We start from the raw sequence: 24,679 nt of genomic DNA on the forward strand, positions 1-24,679 counted from the left end.
TTTGCTGATGTGGGTAAAATAGGAGGAGGAAGGAATATTAGGTATGTTTGTTGCTGTGTTTTACTGATAAAATAATAGAGGTGGGGAAAATTTAATAAATGTATTTTTAGGAATTTTATTTATTTGTAACCCCCTTTATTATTTGCACAAGTAGCTCAAGGGCAAAAGAAGAAAGGGACGACAGAGAATGAGGTGACGGGATGGAGTCGAAGCAGTAGGCGTGAGCTTAAATGGACTCCAGAGGATAGTAGAGAACAGGAAGGCCTGGAGGAACATTGTCCATAGAGTCACGATGGGTCGGACACGAATTTGCAACTAACAACAACAACAAATCTCAAAGTGACGAACATACCCAAGACAATTTCTTCCTCTTATTTTCCTAACAACAACCCGTGAGGTAAGTTGGGCTGAGAGGAAGAGACTGGTCCAAAGTCACCCATCTGGCTTTCAAGGCTAAGGTGGACTGAATAAATAAGTGAATAAATAGTTACACATTACATCAGATAAGAAGTAGGACAAGTGAACCAGTAGCCTTCTCCAATAGAAGTCCATGTCAGATTCTGGACAATTGGGATGATGAATAGTTTAGTCCAAATTCTGTCCTGAATCAATGCATATTCACCAAGAAAGATGTCTGGACACATTTCCTGACATAATCTTTTTTATATATAATGCATATAGAACTTATTCCCAAGAAATAATTACCAACTAAGTGAAAAGTTCAAACACTATAAAAAACTCTACGTCTATTTGTTATAGAAGTTCCCCACCCCACTGCCCCAAATCACACATAAAAGCAAACTCACTTTCACTGAGTTCAATAGAAGTATTGCCTATAGCTACCGAGATATCTCTTTTTGAATCTTGGATTTCTGGTGCTAACCTCTTTTGTGTGACTAAGTTAATTACAGAAAGTTTTAATCAGTTGAATTTAATATGAAGTAGCTTAAAAGTGTTAATTAAAGAAATGGTTTTCACTGACTTTTGACCACATAATCACAAAAGAACTTTTGCTGGAAAAGACTTGTTATGCCAATTAATACCATCTATTCAAACATCTACATTGTCAGCCATGCCAGCTAATTTAGCAATGTACTATGAAATTCACATGCAGTGTTGATTTTGGCTTTATTATTAGGGATCTCAAGGTGATACACCACTACTGAGTAAATAGAATTAAGTTTTAGGAATCCATGACAAAATTTCCATTCTTTACTCCATCAGTACAGTTGTTACAGGTAGAGTAAACAGAATTTATTTTGGACATTTTATGATTTTGCTTTATTAAGATTGTTATCAAGGGTTTTAAGAAGTGCAATCAATTTGAATGCCATGGGACAAAGTTTTAAGATTCCAAGGAAAAAAAATAGTTGGCTCCAATATAAGTTGAGAATCCACAAAGTAAGATAACAAGCACAACCAAATTGATAGTGATACAATTCGACATCTCCAGTTAAAGGTAAGACATTTTGACATTTTGATAAGAAGGGCTTCTTCCAAAGACCTTGGAGAGCTCTTGTCAGTTAAGGCAGAAAACCACAGAGCTGGTCTCCCTAAAAATAAGTCAGTTTCATCTCTCTCTATATACTGTATCTATATTTTCCCCTTTTGCATTTTCTTATCTAAACACTCTATGCTTTGACATCAATGTTCCTATAAATTACACATAAGGAAATCAATATTTTTATCTGAGGTTTCTAAAGACAGAAATATGCAGAATAATTTTAAAGTTAGCATATGGGTGGACAATCTGCTAGCCATGAAGGCATTTTTAATAAGCCATGATGGTGCCGTGGTTAGAATGCAGTACTGAAGGCTAATTCTGCCAACTGCCAGCAGTTAGATCCTGACCAGATCAAGGTTGACTCAGACTTCCATCCTTCTGAGGTTGGTAAAATGGGGACCCATATTGTTGGGGGCAACATGCTGACATTTGTAAACCACTTAGAAAGGGTTGTAAAGCACCATGAAACAGCATATAAGTCTAAGTGCTGTTGTTAATAAGACTGGTCACATGTTTAAGGCAAACATGTATGCATAAAATCAGACAAACTCAGATTCACATGCACAACATGTTAAGCTCTTTTAAATTTATTATCTTTATCTTGACATGCATCACAATCTATTCAACCAAATTTCTTTGCGGCCCAGTTTATGAATATTTGTAATCAAGCACAAAGTGTTTATATTGTGTCTCAGGGGGAGGCTCTCAATTATACTTAATTTATTAGTGAGGTTTTTTAATGAATGAATTCACACACAAACACACACAGATGGCTTCAAGTTGCTAAAATAGCCATTATCAGATATTTATTTCTTCTAGGTGAAACTTGCAAATTACATATATCTTTTTGTTTGCTATTCAGAATTACTGGCTGAGAGAAACAACACTTTTTTTAAAAAAAAGAAATTTGCCTTTGATGGCATCTCAAATGAATAAACCATGCCATGCCAAGTGCTACGAGGTATCATCTGGGTAATATGACATATCCTGCAATAGGAATTTGTCAATTGATATGTTAACATTATATCCATTATTTCATAAACCATGCAATGCATTTTTGGTTACTTGTCTGGCATAATAAAAAGCTACTTTATAATTGGAATTAATATGCATTGACCACTATACTAATTTGAAACTCTGTAATCTAGTTTCAGGAAAATATCTAATAACTATTTGTTATTTCTAATTCTGAGCATGCAGGCTCAGTCACCAGACAAGGCTGGAAACTCTATTTAAAAGTCTGGAAAAATTCTTCTTGCTAACATGGATTATACAGATCTAGATTGACTTATGATCTGAATCAGTACAATTTCCTAAATTTTGGACCAGTGAAGGGCAATATTAGGACTTCACAACAACAATAAAATGCAATTCACAGAAGCCCAAGAAAGTATATGATAAAGACTGGCAGATGCTTCCCAGAAAGACCTGGAAGAATCCACATTCCAGAGGTGGGTGGGTCCTGCTTTTATGTTTTTGCTTCGTGCGCGCCACTGCACGGGCAGGCACAGTTCAATGTAAATTGTTCTTCGCGCATGCACAGAACAATTTACAGTAAACTGCACATGCACGCACACTACAAAACTACGTACCAGCAACGGCAGCAGGGACCAGGGAACTGGTTTGGGGATGTGGCCAGCCTGAGTCATTGCCGGTTCTGTGACCCAGGCCAAAAAACCACTACCGGTTGGGCTGAACTAGGCTGAACCGGAGTAACCCATATCTGCCATGTTCCCTATTCCCTATTATCAGAAGCAAGTTTTTCAAATATCTTCTGACCTTGCTTTGATGAAGAATGGCATGGTAAATGCCATATTTAATAGCATTTGCCTTGACAATTTGGAGCATTACTACTACATTGCATTATGGTTATGGCATTTGTACGATTAGACCACTTGATGTCATCCAATAATTTATTTATGACTGAGAAATGCTAACTCTAGATTGTAAATCTTTGAGACACAAGAGGCACAAAAATGTACCAAAGACACAAAAATTGTAGGCTGAGGGCTCTTGTCAACTGAAACTCTCAATGTAAGAACCTTCATTCACCCATCTACTCATCTAGGACACTCAAAATTGTGACACTTTTTTATGTTAAGTTCAAATCTTTATATCAGTAAAACTAGATCAGTTTCTATGTGAATTAGAAACCTGATAAATACAGTGGCTCAGATGAAAATCATCCACATGCATGAAGGTACATGAATAGAATAGAATAACAGAGTTGAAAAGGGACCTTGAAGGTCTTCAAGTCCAACCCCTGCTTGGGCTGGAAACTCTGTATCATTTCAGACAAATGGTTGTCCAATCTCTTCTTAAAAACTTCCAGGGTTGGAACACCATTTGAACACCATTCAACTCTCCATCAGTCAATTACAAAAGGCAGCTTTACCTGGAACAGCTTACATCTTGATGATACCTTTAACAGCATGAAACAACATCCCAGGTCCTTGGGAAGGACTCGCTAAGTGGATAAAAATGCCAAATTCAGTGAAAATATCTGGCTGACTGTATGGCCTACTATAATACTAATTTATGCCAATATTTTGCCATAATTCAGTCAATTTTCTGATCTCAATGTTGTTTCACTGTTTGGGTACTCGGCCTAACATATAAATGGCAAGTTAATCTAAAGTTTTTGGCCAATGAGAAAGGAATGGCTAATGGCTAGTTTATATTATATATAGCTTTCAGTATATATAGGTTAATGTTTATTTAACAAATATTTAAATAATTTTATAACTTTTGTATCATAAATATGAAGGGAGAACCCATAGACCCAAATAGTACAATTTCTTAAAGCATGCATTTTATAAGATGAACTATGGTCCTTGTCAACTTTAGTCCACATGATTTTGACACCTCTGTGTTAGCTTACTAGATGTTTCAGTTATATGTCAATTATAGAAGAACAATTATATTTCTGCAGTATTAATATATTGTGTTGATACGTTGTTTTCAAAAATCAGTATTCAGCAATGGAATTTAGTTCAACCTGATTTAAATCACAGAAATATGGGGTATGAAACAAATTAACTTTATTGTTGAAAGCTCTTCGGGTTTAATGAGAAAGTGAAATGCATGTGAGCTTAACTTTCTCCTATTAACCTTAAAGGAACTTCAGTTAATTTAAAATGGATCATATTATAAAATCCACATAAATCTTACTTTGAAGTATTTTCATAATGCAAATTACACTTCTTAGTTGTTTGTGTAGTACAGTTATTGAACACAAGTACTTATCTTCAATTCTCAAATCAGAAAACTACTCAATAGTTCATAATCAGATACAGAATGCTGAAGAATCTATACACTACTAAAATTTTCTTTCCTGTAACTTATGGACAAAACAGTGTATCACAGGGGAAAACCTTCTGAGTCAAAGTACATCAAATGGGCTAGCTTACGGAATGCATTAAAAATGGACCTATGACTCCTGTGGAATGGAAAGTTGGTGAATTTTATAAAACATTTTATGGCATAAAAAGAATCATAACAAAGTTTATGATATAAAACAAAATGCCATAAAACATTTACCGTCCTGACGTTTGACTGTGGTATACAGTTCAAGATGGGCTATTTTCAAGGGAGATGCATCTCTGAATGCATTCTAACTTTTCCATTGAAGGCAGTTAGAAAGCATTAGAAGATCTGTTATGGTTGAAGAGATTGAGGAATCTGGTAAGAAAATATCCTTGAAAGGATGACTCAAGAGGTCACAGGTTGTCTGGTGCTCCACAAGCACTTCTTCAAAATTTTCGGAAGTAGAAATACGCACACACACACACACACAAACACACACACACAAACACACACACACACACACAGGTTTCCAAAGTCCATTGTAATAAATTAGGGGGTCTACGTAACTAGAGTGATAAGGACAGGTCACCTAGAGTAATATAATAACTAATTTCTAGGACTTATAAAACATATATTTTATAAGGCAACAAATCACAAACAGCTGAGGGTGGCTCACACGGTAGGTAAACTGGTATTTAATCCTTAAATGACATTCACATTGTCTTCAGAGAATAATGGTCTAAATTTAAATATTACAAAAAGTTTTATTTGCAAAATAGTTTCAGACACAGGATCCTCAAATCTTGACTGAGACATTCAAGACCCAAACATTTTATACTTTTCTCTTTTTGAGAAAGAGATGCCACGTTTGACTTTGATGGCTAAGAGTTACTTTCTAGGTATTTGTGCATTTTGGTACTGGATGGTTATTTCCCCAATCCTTCTTCATACATAATATAATTTTTCACATACTGGGATAGAGAATGTTGATGCTTTTGAGAACACACATACCCAGGGGATTTTGTTGTCTCTTGTGCAATCAGAAAAGTGCTGTGCATACACAGAATATTTTGGCCACGTCCCAATATATGTTCAAAAGATATATATCTATATATATAGATATATGAATGTTCAATAACATATATATATATATATATATATATATATATATATATATATATATATATATATATATATATATATATATATATGTTTTTATTTGTGCTGATAAATAAATAAAGGAAGACTAGTATAGATCTATTTCAAGCTATTTAGCTCTCATCAGCTAGCCATATCCTTACTGGGATTCGAACCTGTGCTCTATTGCCTCCCAGGCAGGGAGTTAACCATTTGAGCTACAGAGAACGACTCCTTTTATCAGCCAGCTTTAAGTATATTTAAGTATATATGACTTTAAGTATATATATATATATATATATATATATATATATATATATATATATATATATATATATAATGTTATTTATGTATCGAATTTATATCACTGCCCTTCTCACCTCTGTATGACTCTGTACAGCATACATACTTAAAACAGAACAGTGCTGGATGGCACCTATGAGGAGGGAGGTAGTGTGATGGATTACAGTGAAATGGTAGTTTCCAAGGCAGGGAGGGGAGGGTGAGACAAGAATCAACACTATCCGATGCTAGATAGGAGCAGTGACGTGCGGTGAGCTTCATGGCCAGTGAGGCAAGCGTGAAAGCCCCGGCGAAGCCCTGGCGCGGCGTCCGCCATAGAGCGGGACCCTCACTGGCCATGAAGCTCACCGCACGTCACTCGGCAGTTCAAACTCTGCTCTGCAGCCCAAACTTTCTCCTCCCAGCAACTTGGCCTGTTGGGACACAGTGGTGGCGGGGGAGGAATGGGTTGGGTGGGCTGGCTGGCTGGGTAGGGAGGAACCCTTTAAAGTCCTGCTGCCGCGCCTTCCTAACAAGACTTCCTTTCGGCTCGCGGTTTCCCTTGCCTGCCTTAACCAAAGCTTGGCGCCCTGCCTCTGCTTTCGCGCTCTCCCTCTCTCAGCTGTAAAGCAGCTTCGGCGGCAGCACTCGGCCTACAGCAGCAACATTACGCAGGCTGTGGAAGGAGAAGGAGGAGGGAACCAAGAGAGGCATTTAACGGCCGTGCGCCCCCAGCCAGGACCGTCATTGCGCCTCAAGCCGTGTTTCTTCCTGCAAAGCCCTTCGGGTATCAGGCGGAGCTCTCGGGTGTGTGAGTTTGGGAAGACTAATAATATATAATATAATATAATATTTAGGATGTTATTTGCTTGACATCCTAGAGCCAATCAGGTTATTTTCTACCCTTACTTTCAAAAAGTGTGATGTAAGACAAGGAAGATTTTCCCATTTCAGTCACTTAAACCAAAGGGAAAGTGAGCGCAAGGTGAGTGCATTGATAAAATAGTGATTTTCCAGAAACCCCTTATATGCAGAACAAGAAAAGGCTCTGAATGGCCTTACTATTATTATGTGCAACAATGTCTGTTCATTATGCTACCAAATTGCCCTTCTCTATGAAGAAATAGTTTCTCAGACACCTCAGACATGGCTCTGACATTTGACAATCACTCTAAACTGTAATTGGGATCAGACTCTAAACTTTTAATGAGATTCTTATCTAATTCCAACAACTCAGAAATGTGTCACATTCATATATTCAACCAGTTGAAGAGGTATGCCCATTAGATTTTGCTCATCAGAGCGAAATCTCAAGATAAATAATAAAAATCTTTTAAACTTTTTTTTAAAAAAATGATTAGAACGTCATTGAAGATCCAAATGAGGAAACAGAAATGGTACGCAGAATAATAATCTAGGAAAATTGGGTGTTTCACTTTCTGTCTTGACTGTTCTCTCTTCACATGGTACAAAAAGAGATTGGGCTTCTATACTTTAAAAAGAGACATAGGATCTTCTGATAATTTACCAGATTAGAACTTCTTTCAAAGAATTAATTTGGAACTATCTTCCTTTCACAACATCAATGGTAAAGGTAAAGGTTTTCCCTGTTCAGTCATGTGTGACTCTAGAGGTTGGTGCTCATCTCCGTTTCTTAGCCAAGGGAGCCAGTGTAATCTGACGACATTAGTATGGTCATGTGGCCAGCATGATTTATAGGCTGAGGTGCTTGGAATGCTGTTACCTTCCCACCGAAGTGGTACCTATTTATCCAGTCACATTTACATGCTTTTGAACTGTTAGGTGGGCAGGAGCTGAGGCAAGTGACAGGAGCTCACTTTGTCATGTTGTTTCTTGGGTTTTGAACTGCCGATCTTCAACAAGCCCAGCAGCTTAACTGCTAGATCACTATGCCTCCACAACACCATTAAATATTCCCGAGGTGGCGCAGTGGTTAGGGTGCAGTACTGCAGGCCACTTCAGCTGACTGTTATCTGCAGTTCAGCGGTTCTAATCTCACTGGCTCAAGGTTGACTCAGCCTTCCATTCTTCCGAGGTGGGTGAAATGAGGACCCAGACTGTGGGGGCAATATGCTGACTCTGTAAACCGCTTAGAGAGGGCTGAAAGTCCTAGGAAGCGGTATGTAAGTCTAACTGCTATTGCTATTGCTATTCTCAAACTGGATTGAGATATTTACAAACTTTCATATGATTCTACCTGTATCAACATCAATCCTATGTCAGCAATAATATTCTTATAGACAATGTCAGGACTCTAGGGAAGTCCAAAAATCATTTTGGAGAGCAAGAACCAAAGGCATCACTCTGGAGTCATTCTCTGCCTATGAATTTGACCTCCCAGTACATTTTTCTTCTCCACTTTCAAAGTAGTGCTTTCCTTTGTTTGCTATCTTTCTGGCCTTCTATATCTTCTTTTCTTTTAGGTCAAGCCCTGCATATTCATTGGTGGCTTTGCAGAGGGAGGATTACTCCTCTCCCCTCCCGTCCCCCACACAGACACTGCACACATCTCTACAGGGATGAGAGTAATTGGCAGTTTCTTTTCTCGAATGAAAGTTGACGGAAAATAGCAGCAGGGAACTATCAAATGGGAGGATGAATTAGCAAGCAATGTCTACAAAATACCATGCAAACTGATGTTAAAACATCTCAGCCCATACAACATTTTCTTAAAAACTGCTTAGAGACAAGGCTGTATGAACCCAGGATAGAAACAACTTAAGAATTCAGTGCAAATATATTTAACATCTCAGGGCTCCCTGCTTGGTTTTGCTGATATCCCCATATTTGGAACAGTTGAATGTCCCGTCCTCAACTCTCCTTTCCATTTGAAGGAAGATTGTATATTTGTGGAGTACTGGCCATTGAAGACATTGGACATAATCTTTGTACTGCAAAATGTGTTCTGCAGAAAATGCTGTTTATTCAGATTCTTACTTAATAACTAAATAATATTGGGACATCTGAGAGAAACTGTCTTACTTTTTGCAAGGAACAAACCTGTATATTACTAATAAGACCATTCTCTTGGTTTCAAAGGACATTTTGAAGAAGACAGAATCTTTAGATCAGATTAGGATTAACTCTATATTATTTTTATAATTTTGTTATAGTCAATTGACTGATTCAGTAAAAAATTATTCTGTTCTCTCTATTCATGAATGTCTAATGCAGGATTGGTCTCTTTATTAAGCTTGGTCAGTATAATTATTTATATGAAATTCCAATTTAACTTTCAAAAAATGATGGATCATTGAGGATTTTATACAGTAGCTTAGTAATTATATTACATGATCACATAAACAATCAAGAGGCAGCAGGTTGTAAGGCTAAATTGAATGGGGTATCCTGTCATGAGCACTGCTTCAGTGGTGGCTTTTAGGCACTATGGAGTTGTTTCTATCTCTTTCTTCTTCTCTGGATCTCAAATGAAGGGCCTAGATGACCAGTGAATACTTTTAGACAGTGTATAACATGGTAACATAGTTCAACTGTGAAAATGTGACAATCCCAGACCAGGCCAAGTCCAAAAATGCCAGGGAATTTCTAGAAGCCTTGTACTCTGACAAATCAGACATCAATAGACACATAGACATTAACAACGTCTATAGACTATGCAAAAGACACAATCAACCAGCCCAAAAGATAAAAAAGACTCCAGCACCTCTCCACTGTAGTAATCAGCACACAGATCAGCATAGATTAACTCCAAGAATAACTTCAAACCAACAATCAAGTAAGCAATATCCCAATCAAGAATGCCAAAGAGCCATTAGTAAGCAGCTCAACGAAAAATCTCTAAGACTGCCCCCACCTACAAAGAAAGTCAAGACACCAGAATATAATCTGACAGCAAACAGCACTCCTTACTAACCCTGATGATGTTATCTAATTACATCAATGAAACATCTGCAAGAAAACACGCAAGCTCAGAGAGCACCAACGACCCCTAATAATCATAGTTTAAAAATAATATCACAATGAAGAGACATAAGTATCATCTTCTTATGGAGTCTTCCCCTAGCATAGCTCCTTGATTTTTGAGAGGCATTCAACCATCTTTTTTCCGAGAATTGAAATAAAATGATGGGAAAAGTTGAGAGGTAACTCAAAGGAAGAAAATGGATTAAGAAAAGTGTAAAAAAGAAAAGATTTGGACTAACCCACTTTCTTTTTTATCACTTCAAGATCATGTGTTCCACTTGAAGTGCAACCTTTTTCTCAGAAAGATTTAGGATATACATTCCACAATTTAGAGAAGGGTCATTTAATTAAGTTATAGGAAACCTGCCAAGGAGATGTACATATTGATGTAATAAAATAACAAGAAATTTATTTTGAAACCCTGCCTTTGTGTATCTTTTTCTGCAAGTACACCTGTATATCTTATTTTTTATACTTCTGCTTCTGAAAGATTCAATTAATCTGTCCAATCAGTGCTATAACATTCATATGGCCTAATGTCCAAGCATAAAATTCAAAATAATTTAATACACCAACTATTATGTTAGATTGGACAATCAACTAAAATTATATAAAGCTTCACTTCTATAAAGGTTTGTGCAAATCACACCTTTAAAGCTACTGTATCTGTAAGTGAACTGAGCCTGCTGCACTGTTCCTTATTACTCTGATGCCTAATTCAGCACTTCCAGTAACCAGAAGAGGCTTCTGTATAGGTGAGCTATATACCTGTCATCTCACTCAAGGAAATACTCATTTTTCCAGCTACTAGAACAGGTAGCTGATGATGGTTCATGACAACAGGAAGCAAGTTGAGAATTGTGTGCCTTCCATTGTGCAGAGCACAGCTGCTTCATAAAAGTGTACACATTATTGACTACTGAAACTTTGCTTTCAGCCATAGAACTCTGAACTTTACTGAGATGTTTCATACAAGTGTAGCACTTAATCTCACATGGTTGAAGAGAAAAGGAATAATGAAAACCACTGGGTTCTGAATTTTTTCTCTTGACCTCCCCCATGACATTTCAGCTACGTAAGGAATGGAGTTCAGCCTTGATGGGCTAAGAGAATGTGGTTTTGAGAAAGTCAGTTGTGCTGAGATTTATGGAAAAGAATAGAGGGCATTAAAGTCATGCAACTTGCAAATGAGTTATTTGCTAGTCTCAGACACATCTCTATCACGGACAAAAAAGTACCCACAAAATTAAGCACTGCAAGTGACTCAACCAATCTTTTTGAAGCTTGTGTCTTCAATTTAGTGTTTCCCCTATATTTCTGCATTAAATACACTAATGGTAATCCTACACACTGGTAAATCAGGCTGAGGAAAAACCAACCTGTGCCATACTGCAACTCCTACAGGTGCCAGCATGTATAGCAATTTGAATATTTACAAAAGGTGTGTGTATAATTTAAAAGTCACTGGGTATGTTTCTAAAAAAGGAAAAGGGAAAGGGAAGAGGATGGAAAGGGAAGAATTAAACTTTCTGCCAAAGGACAGGCAAGGCATCTATTCACTCTGCTCTTTTCTACCCTAGACAAAGATACTAGAATAATTTCAGCTTCAGTGTTAGCTGTTGTCAGGCTGATTTATGATGTCCCAAACAGTGGGTTAAAGTTACAGGAAAGTAGATTAAGCTAGATATTAGAAGGAACTTCTTCATGGTAAGAAATGTCAAGCACCTGATGGAGTCATGAGTTGATAGGTTTCCCTTCAATGGAGGGCTTTAAGCAAAAATTGGATTGCTATCTGTGTCAGGTCTGCCATTGCATGGCTTCAGTCCTGCTTCGTTTCGCTGGCATCCTGTCATAAAAGAGGAGGAGGGTGGATGACAGGACGAAAGGAACCAGAGGTGCCAGCCCGGAACAGAGCCTGTCAGATCCAAGGTCCCAAGTGTGAGAATGGTATCCGAATGCCCACCGAAGAGGCACAAATTTTTAGGACTGTTCCCAAAACACGTAGTCTGAACACCATTGGACATTTACGAAAGACTATGTGGGAAGGGTCCAGGAGGAAATAAAAGCACTGGGTTTATGTGGGAATATTCAGATCTGGCTTTTCTACACTGCAACCGCTTGGCTTCAGTAAAAGTTATACCTCTCTTACTACAATGGGTCTTCCCCCCCCCTAAATATCCAAGCTGGGACAGGTCTGACAATCTGTCTGAAATGTTTTAGCAGAGAGCAAGGGGGTTAGATTAGATGATCTCTGAGATACCTTCCAATGCCATGATTCCAGAAAATGGATAACAAATAAATTAAACATTGATCAAGACATCCATAAAAAGCTGCCATCAAAAGCATCTGGTACATCTACTTAGAAGAAACATATCTCTGGTGAATAGACCACCACAAAGCCATTTCTGATGATTTGGCTGAAATTGGCAAATTTAATAGCCTTAATTAGCCAGTGATATCCTCGGCATGCTATGTTACAACTGAAGTGATATTTAAGATCAGTTGCTACAGATGACTTTTTCCTCATTCACGGGCACAGCTTTTTATCATTGCATTAGGATGTTTTATCACATGAAAATGGAGGGTAAAGAAAACTTCTAAAAGCTCTGTTTTAATCACATGGCATGGGGTTTACTAATGTACTGCATTCAAGAGTGTCAAAAAACACACAAAAATGAATACCTGTTGACAAAAAAAATGGGACATTTCATATTAGGATGTAATTTGTCATTTTTCTAAGTAATATTAAGAAATGTCACTGAGAAAAACAAATTCACCAGAAACAAATTGGAACTGCTTTCCTATCTCATCCTGAGGTTCATATTGACTTCCTAGTCAAGTTCCACATCAGATGCTAAAATTTAAAACAGTAACAAATGTGAAGAGTTCAACAACTAACAATATACAATATAGTCTTTTCTTATGACAAAGAAAATCTCATACAAAGTATGAATCATAAAATAAATTATAACTCTTTGTAGATAGATAGATAGATAGATAGATAGATAGATAGAGATAGATAGATAGATAGATAGATAGATAGATAGATAGATAGATAGATAGATAGATAGATAGATAATATATAGTGAGATTATGCTTTTTGAAAAAAATGGGTAAGAATCAGGGTACATTATATATTATTTTTGTAAACCATATTAAGAAGCTTGTACATGCCATTATACTGAGACGGTTGGCCAAATAGGCCTTACAAAGAAACAAGAACACAAACATTACTAGCTATTAGTAATCAAGTGCAATTTTCAAAGTTTTATTCAAAGACCTGCTGAAACAAATGTGTTATTAAAAGCTGGCAAGAGAAATGTGTTTTAATTTCAATGTAAACATGATACTCTGGCTGCAGAAGTATAGTTCAATATTTTTTTCAAGACATTACCATCTCCACATTACTTATGGTGAGATTTCATTTTACTTGTTTTGTGATCCTTCAGTTTCATGAAGGAAAACTTTGAGAAATGGGCATTGTGTATCTTTTTGAGTATTCTCCATTATACTTCTTTGGAGTTTGGATCTACCGTATTAGTCCTTATGTATTAAATGTGAGGAAGTCAATAAAAACAATAAAGAGATCTGATTAAATCCACATGCAATAATAAAAAGCTTATAATAATCTATAATGAAGCTTATAATGATGAAAAGTGAGCCAGTTTGTTGTAGTGGTAAAGGCGTTTGGCCTAGAACCAGGAGGCTGTAAATTTTAGTTCTGTCTTAAGCATGAAAGCTAGCTGAGTGACCTTCACTAGTCACACTCTCTCTCTCTCAACCCACCCCACCTCACAGGGCTGTTGTGAAGAAAGATGAGTAGGAAATATTATTGGAATGTTTGCTGCTTTGAGGTTTATATTTCTTTTTAAAGGCAGGATAAAATTATTTAAAAAATAGTGAATAATGTTAATGTTAAGTTGAATCTAAATTTCCAGAGCGAAAGGTAAGTAATAATAAAGTAATAATAAAGTAATAATAAAGACAAATTTCTTCAACCTAATGCTTTCCAATTATGCTCAGCTACAAATTTCAGAATTCACAGTTAGCGGCCATACTGGTTAGAAATTCAGAAAGGTAATCACATTTAGAAGTCCACCAGTTAGGGTTGGCTATCTTGGGTGGTACATGTGCTGGCTATGTAACCAGCAATCTGGAGTTGCTATTATCATGTAATCTAGAGTGGCTGATGCTTTGGTTTCAGATTTAGAGATTTGAGTTTACCAACACAGATAATGTTGAAGAGTGTTGAAGGTGACATGTCCATCTCTGATTTAGACCAACAAAGAATAACTGGTTTTGCCCAGTCATTTGTCACAAAAATAAGTTGGTCTAATGATTTAGACACACAAGTGCAATCTAAATTAACCCTTACTGGACACAGGATGACTCTAATATTTTCATGCTTTCCATTCATGAATATAACATTTATTTTGAAAGAGGGCCAATATGTCTGTGTGTGTGTGTGTATAATTTTTGATCAGCCTTTTTTTTTGCAATCAAGAAACTCTTTGCCCAAGTACATAACTACAGAGTTACCCACATAGGCTAAGCATCACAGCTACTATTCAACACAATAGGATGAGGGATGGATGAAGAGAAACATGTGCGAGTAGTACATGAACTAAGCCTAGGAACGAAAGCTGTCCCTTGAAATATTTCTTGCTCTGTGTTAACATATGATTGTGCCAAAAATGACCAGGTCAAAATTGCAATCAGAGGAAGGAAAAAACAGCTGATACTATTTTCTTCTTTCTGGACAAGAATATTTCCTCTTTGAACTCAAGGTTCGGGTTGAACGAACCTTCCAAACAGGTATGAATAAAACCTCTTTTCATAAAGCAGGCATATAACTCTAGCAAACAATAAGGCTACTTCAGCCAACTTTGAAAAGAAATTCTTTGTGTGGGCTCCGAGGCAGATCTCTGGAAGATTCTGCATAGCCCTATTTAGGATGCTCTAAACTTAAAAGCTCTTCCAAACACAACTATATTTGAATTAAAAACATAAAAAGAGTAGAATGAATCGAGACTGACCTTTTTAAAAGAAAATAATCAAAAAAGAAAAGAAAGAAGACAACCACTGATTTGGTTTCAATAGTCTTTAAAAAGCATTAAACATTTTAAATTGTATGAATGGAAATAATCTCCTATCTGTATTAACTGCAAAGTTCCTTTATTACATTAAATTACAACATTAATTGAAAAATATTTTACTCCTAATTTTCCATTTGAATATTCCCATTTATATTGGCATCCTTTTATAATAGAATACACACTTGAAAATTAGCATGTAATTGTCAAACAGAAACTTATTAGAATGAGTGAAATTGAATTAGTGGGGGAAATATCTTCAAAGAATAATTTAAGGAAAAAAACTAGGCTTCACAGATGGCTTAAATATTATTCGCAGTGTCTGATCTCACTGACCAGACTTTGCTGTTTTAGGGTTGGAGACAAGATATGCTTTTATTAATGAATAATCTTTTATGGAGTGTTAATAGTTTTGTGAATAAGAAAACCTTTCAAAAGTTTAGCTATCCTAGCATGCAGCTGCAATAAAAGAGACAGTTAAAAAACTATACAACCAGATCAGGGACTTTTCTTATGGAAGGGATTCTATTGTATCAATCATAGAATGATTTGGATATAGATGATCAATTCCAAATTGGTATATTGGCTTTATGATACACCTCACCTGATTCTTTGGATCCAGTTTTGGACAAGGACGCCCTCCATTGTATGGTTTCTCCTTAAGCCACCTGGACCGAATTTTCACTCCTGTCCCACATGATGAACTACAAGGAGACCAGTCAGACCAGTCACTTAATTTGCAGTCAAATGGGCAAGGTACAGTGCAAGGCTGTTCAATATAACCTAAAAAAAGGGAAAGAAGGAACAGTTAGAAATTAGGGGACAGCAAAATTATTGCATTTTTGAAGCTGCATTCAGGGTCTATGTCCCTGGAGAAAGAAGACCATGAATTTCTTAATGCATGGGTTGAACAGGGCACTAAAAACTGGAGACATCTAGAACAGAATATTTGGAAAAATATATAATAATATTTCTATCGTTTTCAACATGTGATTTCATTTTAAGAATAGCTACATACCTTACTGATTTTAACTGGTTCAACATGTTGCATAAATATTGCCATAAATAATTACACAAGGCTTAAAGCAAAGACACAATCCTCTTTGCTTGACAAAAGAAAGTAGCTTAGGCGCTATTAATACTGCAGTAGCTACTATAAATATATGCCAACTTCATGCATTACAACCTCTTAAATATGTGCTAACTGGCTCTCTAATGGAAATATATTCATCTTATCACCTAACACTTTCGTGAATGCCTGCCGTTAATATCACTATCAATATTTAACACTGTATTTTCCTTCCACACTCACTGTTTACAATGCTGGAAGCCCAGTTAGATGGCATGCCCAATAGGCTTGTGTTGATGCAAAGCACTTGAGAAAAGTCAGACTTGATTAGCAAGTGCATAAGAAATCACAAAGGGCCGCACTCAAGCTTAGGAAGTTAAGAAAACATCCCCAAAGAAAGCAGGGTTAAACTGCTTCTTTATGATTGTCAAGAAAGCAACTTGAATATGCTTATGAAATTAACAGGATTCAAGTTCAATGCAAAGAGACTTACTAAGACATTCTTCCAAAAGTTATTAAGAATATTCATAGGTCTAAAAGGTCAATTTTAATCCACAAATTACTTAAGTTATGTCTGTCTATCATTTTTAACGCCCCCTTTTTATCACCCTGTAACTCCTTAGTTTGGGGTACAGTTGGAGCAAACAGATGAAGCTGGACATTTTACTGAGTGACACGGTGGCCTAGTGGTGAAGATGCTTGCCTCCATTCAGAAGATCCTATGTAGTGGCAGTTATTTCTCTTCTAGGGCACAAAGAAAAAATATCTACTGCGAACTGTCCATCCATCATCTACCTACCTACCTACCTACCTACCTACCTACCTACCTATCATCTACCTATAATCAATCAATCAATCTATCTATCTATCTATCTATCTATCTATCTATCTATCTATCTATCTATCTATCTATCTATCTATCTATCTCAGAGGTGGTTTCCTACCAGTTGGGCCTGGTTCGGCTGAACTGGTAGTGGTATGGCGGCTTGGGTTGCAGAACCGGAAGCGACCCAGGCTGGCCATGCCCCCAAACTGGTTCCCTGGTTGCTGCTGCCACCATCTTTTTTTGGAGTTCTGCGCATGCAGAACTCCTGATTCCACTCACCCCTGATCTATTTCTCTGTCTGTCTGTCTGTCTGTCTGTCTGTCTGCCTGCCTGCCTGCCTGCCTGCCTGCCTGCCGGCCTGCCTGCCGGCCTGCCTGCCGGCCTGCCTGCCGGCCGGCCGGCCAGCCGGCCGGCCAGCCCACCCATCCATCCATCCATCCATCCATCCATCCATCCATCCATCCATCCATCCATCCATCCATCCATCTACTTTAGATCAGTTATGTCCAATTCTTTGACTTGCCTGGGCACACTGAATAAAGAGGAATTGTCTTGGGCCACATATAAAAAGTATAATATAGTTAAGAATAATTGATGCCAAGATTAAGAAAGGTTTTTTTGTTGGTCCAAAATAGATCAGATGTCATCAATGACAAGTAGTTCAAATATCTGTTGGTGGGGCCACAGAAAATCATTTTGAAAGCATTCAAGGATGTTGTTAAGAATTTTCTTGGTAATTACAGAGTACTAAACTACATACAAGTTCATGAATACATTTTCTGCATTCACACTTGGACATTCTTCCTAAAAATCTAGCTGCAGTGAGTGACAAACATGGTGTACGATTTTACCATGACATTGCCACAGCAATATCAGGGCAACTGGAATCCATCAATGCTGGTTGACTATTGTTGGACATAACCATGAAATGCATTGGAACTGAGTACAAGCGAAAATCAGCAGCAAAACACTTTTGGCCATATGGAACTCATGCAGTCATTAAAGGTTAATTTCATATTTCTTAACATACCTATGTGATATAGTGATTCTGAAATTATATTTGTGTTCTGTTTAGAAGGATCTATCAGTATCACCAAGTGTTTTTCAGGAAGCAAAACCTTTGAAAATGCCTTGTCCTATTCCCTAGACATCGCAAAAATGTTAAGCAGATGCATGAATATAGTGTCCTTTCCTGGTATAGGAGTCACTGAAAGTGCACCGAAACACTATCTTGACTTGCATTTAAACATCTTGAAATCATCCTATGATTTTCTATCATTATTATTATTTTTATCTGCACTTTATTGTCTGAGATTGATACTCCAACTATTTACTCTCTGTCAAAAACTTTAGTATCCTCAGTTCCCTCAGTATTGAGAAAACAAAAGGATAGCTGCATAGTTTTATCCCCAAAGAATGAAATTACACATGCTGCTTTGCTATAGGAGGCAAAGACTAAGCTAAAGCTATAAACCAAATTGGCAGAACAGGCTGATGGCTTTTGCACTGAATTTGTTTATGACAACGATAGATGCTTAAAAGGCTTTCTGTTACGGTGTTTTATTAGAATACCAGTAACTAGTTAAAACTGTCTGGATCCTTAAGCCACAATAAAATTAATTTTATAGAGAAGGGCAAAAGCAATAAATACTAAAATTGGTTGGCATCATTTATCTTTTCTTGCTGCATTTTGCTGCCCTTTTGCACTGGAGTCACAGAGCAAATTGATAGTTACAACCATTTTTCCATAATAGCTCTATATTGCAACTTTTCCCTAAGCTGTATAACAGTCTAATTGAAAATGTACACTAACTTGGTTGGCTATTTTGCATACCGATATTTTCTTTTAGCAGATTCTTTAAAGATAAAGGTTCCCCTCGCACATATGTGCTTGTCATTCCAAACTTTAGGGGGGGGGGGTGTTGATCATCTCTCTTTAAAAGCCAAAGAGCCAGCACTGTCAAAGACGTCTCCATGGTCATGTGGCCAGCTGAAGGTGCATAGAACGTTGTTACTTTCCCACCAAAGGTGGTTCCTATTTTTCTACTTGCATTTTTTACATGCTTTCAAACTGCTAGGTTGGCAGAAGCTGGGACAAGTAACAGGAGCTCATTCCGTTACACGGCACTAGGGATTCGAACCGCCAAACTGCCGACATCTGTGATTGACAAGCTCAGCGTCTTAGCCACTGAGCCACCAGGTCCCTTCTTTATTTACATGCATATCGATCTATCTTTCTTTCTCTGTGTTATTCATAAGCACCTTGCTTCTTCCCATGACAGTATATATTGATCCATATCTGTTCTTTACACTTGCATATCAAAAAGAAACTATAAACTCTATAAAAGAATTCCTATCATTAGGCAGAGTGAAGCAAAATCTCCACAGGTATTTGTTTATTCCATTAGGCAACAAAGCATAATGGGTGACCCAGTTATATGTGGGAAATTTGCCAGATGATTTTGAATACCTATTACAAAGAAATTCTTCAACTCGGGAGAAACAAAAAGAAACTTCAGTTTCCCAACTACCTTGTGACAGTCCGCTTAATTAATTTTCAGCAAAGAGTAAGTATCTTAAAGGCAAACGTTGAAATAAAATGATTATCAACAGAATAACGGGAGTAAATAGCTATTAATTCTCATGCAGTATTTGTTATCATGGGCTTTGTAGATAAATTATATATCCAATAGGCAATATCATGGGAAGGGATACAAATATATAGCCACTGGATAAAAAATAAAAAGGTATTAGTCAAAATTCACTGCAGAGTTCTTTAAATGATCCATAGCAATGATAAAGCACCATATTTTCCTTGTTTTGGATCGAAGTATGTTAAGATGTTTCCTTTTTCAGTTGGTTCCTCCAAAGTTTAAGAAACTAAACAACACAGGATATTTCTAAGAAGACAGGATTCTTCCGCCTTTCCTCCTCCCTGTAACACGTAAAACATGAGTACTTCATAAAGGTAATTCATGCCCACATATTCCAAATGTAGTTCAAACTGCAGGTCTTGATTGCTAAAGCCCAACATGTCTTGGGACTGAGGTATTTGCTGGATGGTCCTCTTCAGATTGTTCTTATCTGCCTGACTCCTACATGTTGTGTAGAACTAGTTTCCAACTTCTGAGAAATAAAGGGGGCAGAGGCTCACAGGGTCTCAATTTTCTACTGGTGCACTTGTAGTTTGGAATAATTGCCTCCTAGAAATCTGATTTACTGACAGCTGAAAATGCACAGGATCTATAAGCTCCAGGAATAAAAGTTAAGGAGCACAGTAAAAAAAAAGGAGTCTAAAATTAAATATAAACTAATGACAAACTTAGAGCAATCTGCATTAGAACTGACAATAAAGATATCAAAGTGGTGATTGGCTTCTGTGTTTAGGATCAACTAACAAGAATAAAGGAGCAGTCAAGAAATACACAGTAGATTAGAATAAAGGCAGTGCAGGTATGAAGGACTTTGAAAATATATTGAAATTCTGTGATGTGTCTATACCTACAGACAGTAGATAAAAATTACACAAGCAACGGTATTCCCTGTGACATTCTATGGAAGTAAAAGCTGGACTTTGAAGAAGCAGAATAGAAGAAGTATTGACACTTTTGAATTCTGGTGTTGATGTAGACTCCCAAGAATACTATGGATAGTCAAGAAAGCAAATAAGTGGATCATTCATCAAAACAACTGAGTTCTCCCTGAGCACAAATGACCAGGTGCAAATTATTCCACTTCAAACACATTATGTGAAGACTTAGCTCTCTGGAGAAAGCTCTAATGCTTGTAAAGATGGGAAGGAAGAGAAGAACAGGTTGACTAGCAGCAAGGTGCATGGGCTCAGTTAAGTGGCAATGAATGCACAATCTGATCAGCCCCCTTGCTTTCTACAGGCTATTAAAAACAGCAATTTTGGAAAGATAAATTGATACAATCAATTTATATTTTTATGCCTATTGGGCCCCGTGATGGCAAACGTATGGCACACGTGCCTGAAGTGGCACATAGAGCCATGTCATCTGGCATGCTTGGTGTTACCCGTTTCTCTTCCAGGTTTCTGGAGTGCATGCACATGCGACGATCAACTGGTCTTTGTGCGTGCAACAGTGCCAGAAACTAGAAGAGCTGGTCTTCCATTTTTCAGTGTGACCACGTGCGCCATCCGGCTGATCAGCACGTGCACATGTGCGCCTGAAACCAGAAGACTTCCTAGCATGCACACCGGAAACTGGAAGTTCATTCTCCTGGTTGCAGCCCAGATGAGCCTGCACAAAGTGTTCCATTTTTGGCATTGGTGCCAAAAAGTTTCGCCATCACTGCTATAGGGGGTAGGGTACTTATTTTACTTGTTCCTTCATATACCCTGGACATTGATGGATGCACCATAAATTTTCAAGCATTTGTCTGATCATATGGGTATAATCCAACTAGCAATCAAACTGACTTCTGGATTATGATGGCTTTATTCTGTATAAAGCCGACATTTTGTGCAGAGAGAACCCTCATTTCTGTAACTATTAAAAATTCAAAATATCTTCTACCAGAATTAAATTATCTACAACCTGAAACAGAAATAGACACTTCTTACACATTGCAGCACAGGGATAGGGGTGTTTTTTTCATACCTTCAAACATGAAGCAAGCTTCTTCCAAATCAAAAGACAATTAGAAAGAAAATCAAAGGTACAGAAGAAGAAGCCTGTCTTAATATATTCACTTATAAACTAGGTGTAAAGGCACATATGCAGTTTTCAACTTAATCCCCCATCTCTTTGCAGTAAATGGGACTAATGAGATTCTATGAGAATTAAGCTATCTTGTTGGGAGCTGCTGTTACAGATTTGAGATCAACACAACATACCTAAGAATTAATTCCTCCTACACAGGGGTTTACTTAGTTTCAACAACATCTAGTTAAGCAGCAAATAAAGATTTATTTTTATTTATTTATTAAATTTTTATATGACCTATAAGGTGACTCGGGGCAGCGTCCAATTGATAAAGATGGTAAGCATGTATCTCCATTTTCCCCCCTATCAGCCATGCTTAATGTAGAACTGATTTCAAAATTTATTTCACAGAGAGACATTTTCAAAATTCTCATGGGCACAGAATGACGTTCTTCCAGTAATGAAAACACAAGGTGCCCATAGTAGATCTTTGAGTAACTTGCTTTCATTGTTCAAATGTCTCTAGTGGTCTGCAGCCTCTTTCGTTTCCTCTATGACAATTCAGTCCTGAAGCAAGATAGCATGAGAATGTTCCTTCATGGTTTTTCTCAGTCTAGCATGTACAACAGAGACCTAAGGAGATTTAGTGTGGTAGGAAATATGTAATGGCAAAAACAACAAAAACCCCACCGTACATCCAACTTTATCTTCTGTTATCTCCAAAACAACATTAACTGCAGAGACCTCACCAAGGGAAATTCAAAAAGAATTCTCCTGATTCCAGAGCAAATGGTAGAAATACAGAAAGCTCTTTCACGGGAGAAAAATGATTGAGAAAGTGGCAGGTAAACACTGACACAGCATTAACTAAAAAAGAGAGGACTGAAACTACAGAAACTTCAGTTTCATGGGATTTGTGGATAGAATAATGCGTAGAGCTAGAAGGCAGATTGGTTACTGAGCTTTTATTAGCTTTTTAAACTATTAGTGGTTACAGTTTATGATTCAATTTTTTTTCGCTTGCCTGCCTTATGACTGGACAGTTTCCCATATCAGTAATCTTGCTGGGCTGTAAAAGCCCAAGGCAGAAAGCACTCAAAGATGTTTAAGGAAACATATATATTTATACTAAATATTGAGAGGCTGATGAATTGCACAAGCACATAAATGGACACACACACACACACAAACACACAAACACACACATATTCATAAGCAAAAAATAAAACATTATAGCTGCAGGCCAGAGTAAATAAGATAAAGGCTCCTAGGAGTCTGAATAATAAAGAGAATTTTCTTTGGTCAAAGAGTAGATTTCCAGAAATGTAATCAAGAGGCATGCAACCTTCACTTAATAAAAGCAATGGTGTATTTCTTTGCTTATGTGGTAAATTTGTTATAGCTGCATAGAGTCATGCAGCATGTTAAAAAGTTTGTGTAAAGGGAGGCTAGGGTTTTGGAAATAAAATATGATAGGCAAGCAGCTTTTGAAGCAGATGCACATGTAAACTAATTGGCTTTAATCTCATTTGCTTCCACGACTAGCATATTTCATCATTGTAATTAAGAAATCTGAGGCAGCTGTATACTTGGAAAACAGCACCACAAACTGCCTTGTACAACACAGGGCCTTTTGACAGAATTCCACACATCACTCCAGGGGTCAATGGCAACGGTAGCAACAATTTCCATAGAAGCAAACCGGGATCCTTTGGTTTCAAAGTACTTTTGTGAGACATATCTGGGTTGAATATAACATAAATAAAGGGACTGGTCTCTAGATAGTATTGAACTACAACTTCCAGAGCCCTTCCTGGCATTTACAAGGCCTTTGAGCATTCGGATTCTGCCTTCCTCAAAGGCAGAAGCTCTCTCAGCTGCGATCTATTTCAACAGAGGGTCTTATTTATTGATGCAATGAAAATTAGTGCTCAATTACAAGCGAATAACTAAATCCTCTGGATGTAAATTTGAACAGCAACAAGTCTCCTGTTTCTGCCTGTTCTTCTCAAAGGATGTGAATTATCATTTTGTTCCCTTCTCCTTTGCTTATTGTCACGTTACCATTCTGTATTTATGTACAACTGTTCTGAACTAGCGTGAGGAAAGCTGGAATCTGACGAGGTGTAAATTAGGAGCACCAAAGGAAGGATGTGAGAGCCAGGGTAGCATTTGGATGAAGAAATTGGGGAGGGATTGGGGTGATTTTTGCCCCAATCATAAAATGGGGCAAAACTCACTTAACAAATGTCGCACTTAACAACAGAAATTCCGGGCTCAAAAGTGATCGTAAGTTTGTATTGCAATTTGTAACATGCAAATATCTGTTTCATGAGATACCTGTTTCATTGTAGATATTGTTGGGGTTATTAGTATTTAGTATTATTAGTATTTAGTATTATTAGTATTTAGTATCTCACGATAACAGCTAATATTCAACAAATGCTGAAGAATAAGGTAAAGCAAATAAATATGCTCATTTGGACAAATTGCACAGCCACAAATAAATCTCTCAATTTTGGCATGCTGATATATTTAATAATACAGCATTTTTAGCATTTTTTTGCCCACACGCTATGAAAATATGGAGATACCCTACCCAGCAAATGATTTATTTGTATTGCTTTTTCTCATATAAATTTTAAAAAGGCAAAATCTGGAAAGGTGTGCAGTGATTCATAAAGAACTATCCTGTGTGAATTTACTGTCACTGCTAGAATGGAATTGTTGTACTCCAATGAACACCTCCATTACGGAGAAGCTTCATCCTGTCTCCTTCTGTTTGGTGTTTCCCCCCCTCGGATTCTCATTACAGTCAAACTGATGGGTACAACTCTAACACTGTTA

At 37.2% G+C, this 24,679-nt stretch overlaps 1 protein-coding gene across 1 annotated transcript in view; it reads right to left on the reverse strand.

Moving 5' to 3' along the window:
• Positions 1-24,679, reverse strand: part of THSD7B (thrombospondin type 1 domain containing 7B) — a 442,486-nt gene that overhangs the window by 122,279 nt on the left and 295,528 nt on the right. Inside the window, exon 14 of the mRNA XM_087710996.1 lies at positions 15,872-16,050. Within this exon, the coding sequence (XP_087567122.1) occupies positions 15,872-16,050 (179 nt within the window). The remainder of the gene's footprint in view (positions 1-15,871; positions 16,051-24,679) is intronic.

This window comes from Thamnophis sirtalis, unplaced genomic scaffold (genome assembly GCF_051295495.1).
Source record: "Thamnophis sirtalis isolate CommonGarterSnake01/CBP01778 unplaced genomic scaffold, rThaSir2_p1.2 scaffold_1, whole genome shotgun sequence".
Classification (NCBI taxonomy): domain Eukaryota; kingdom Metazoa; phylum Chordata; class Lepidosauria; order Squamata; family Natricidae; genus Thamnophis; species Thamnophis sirtalis.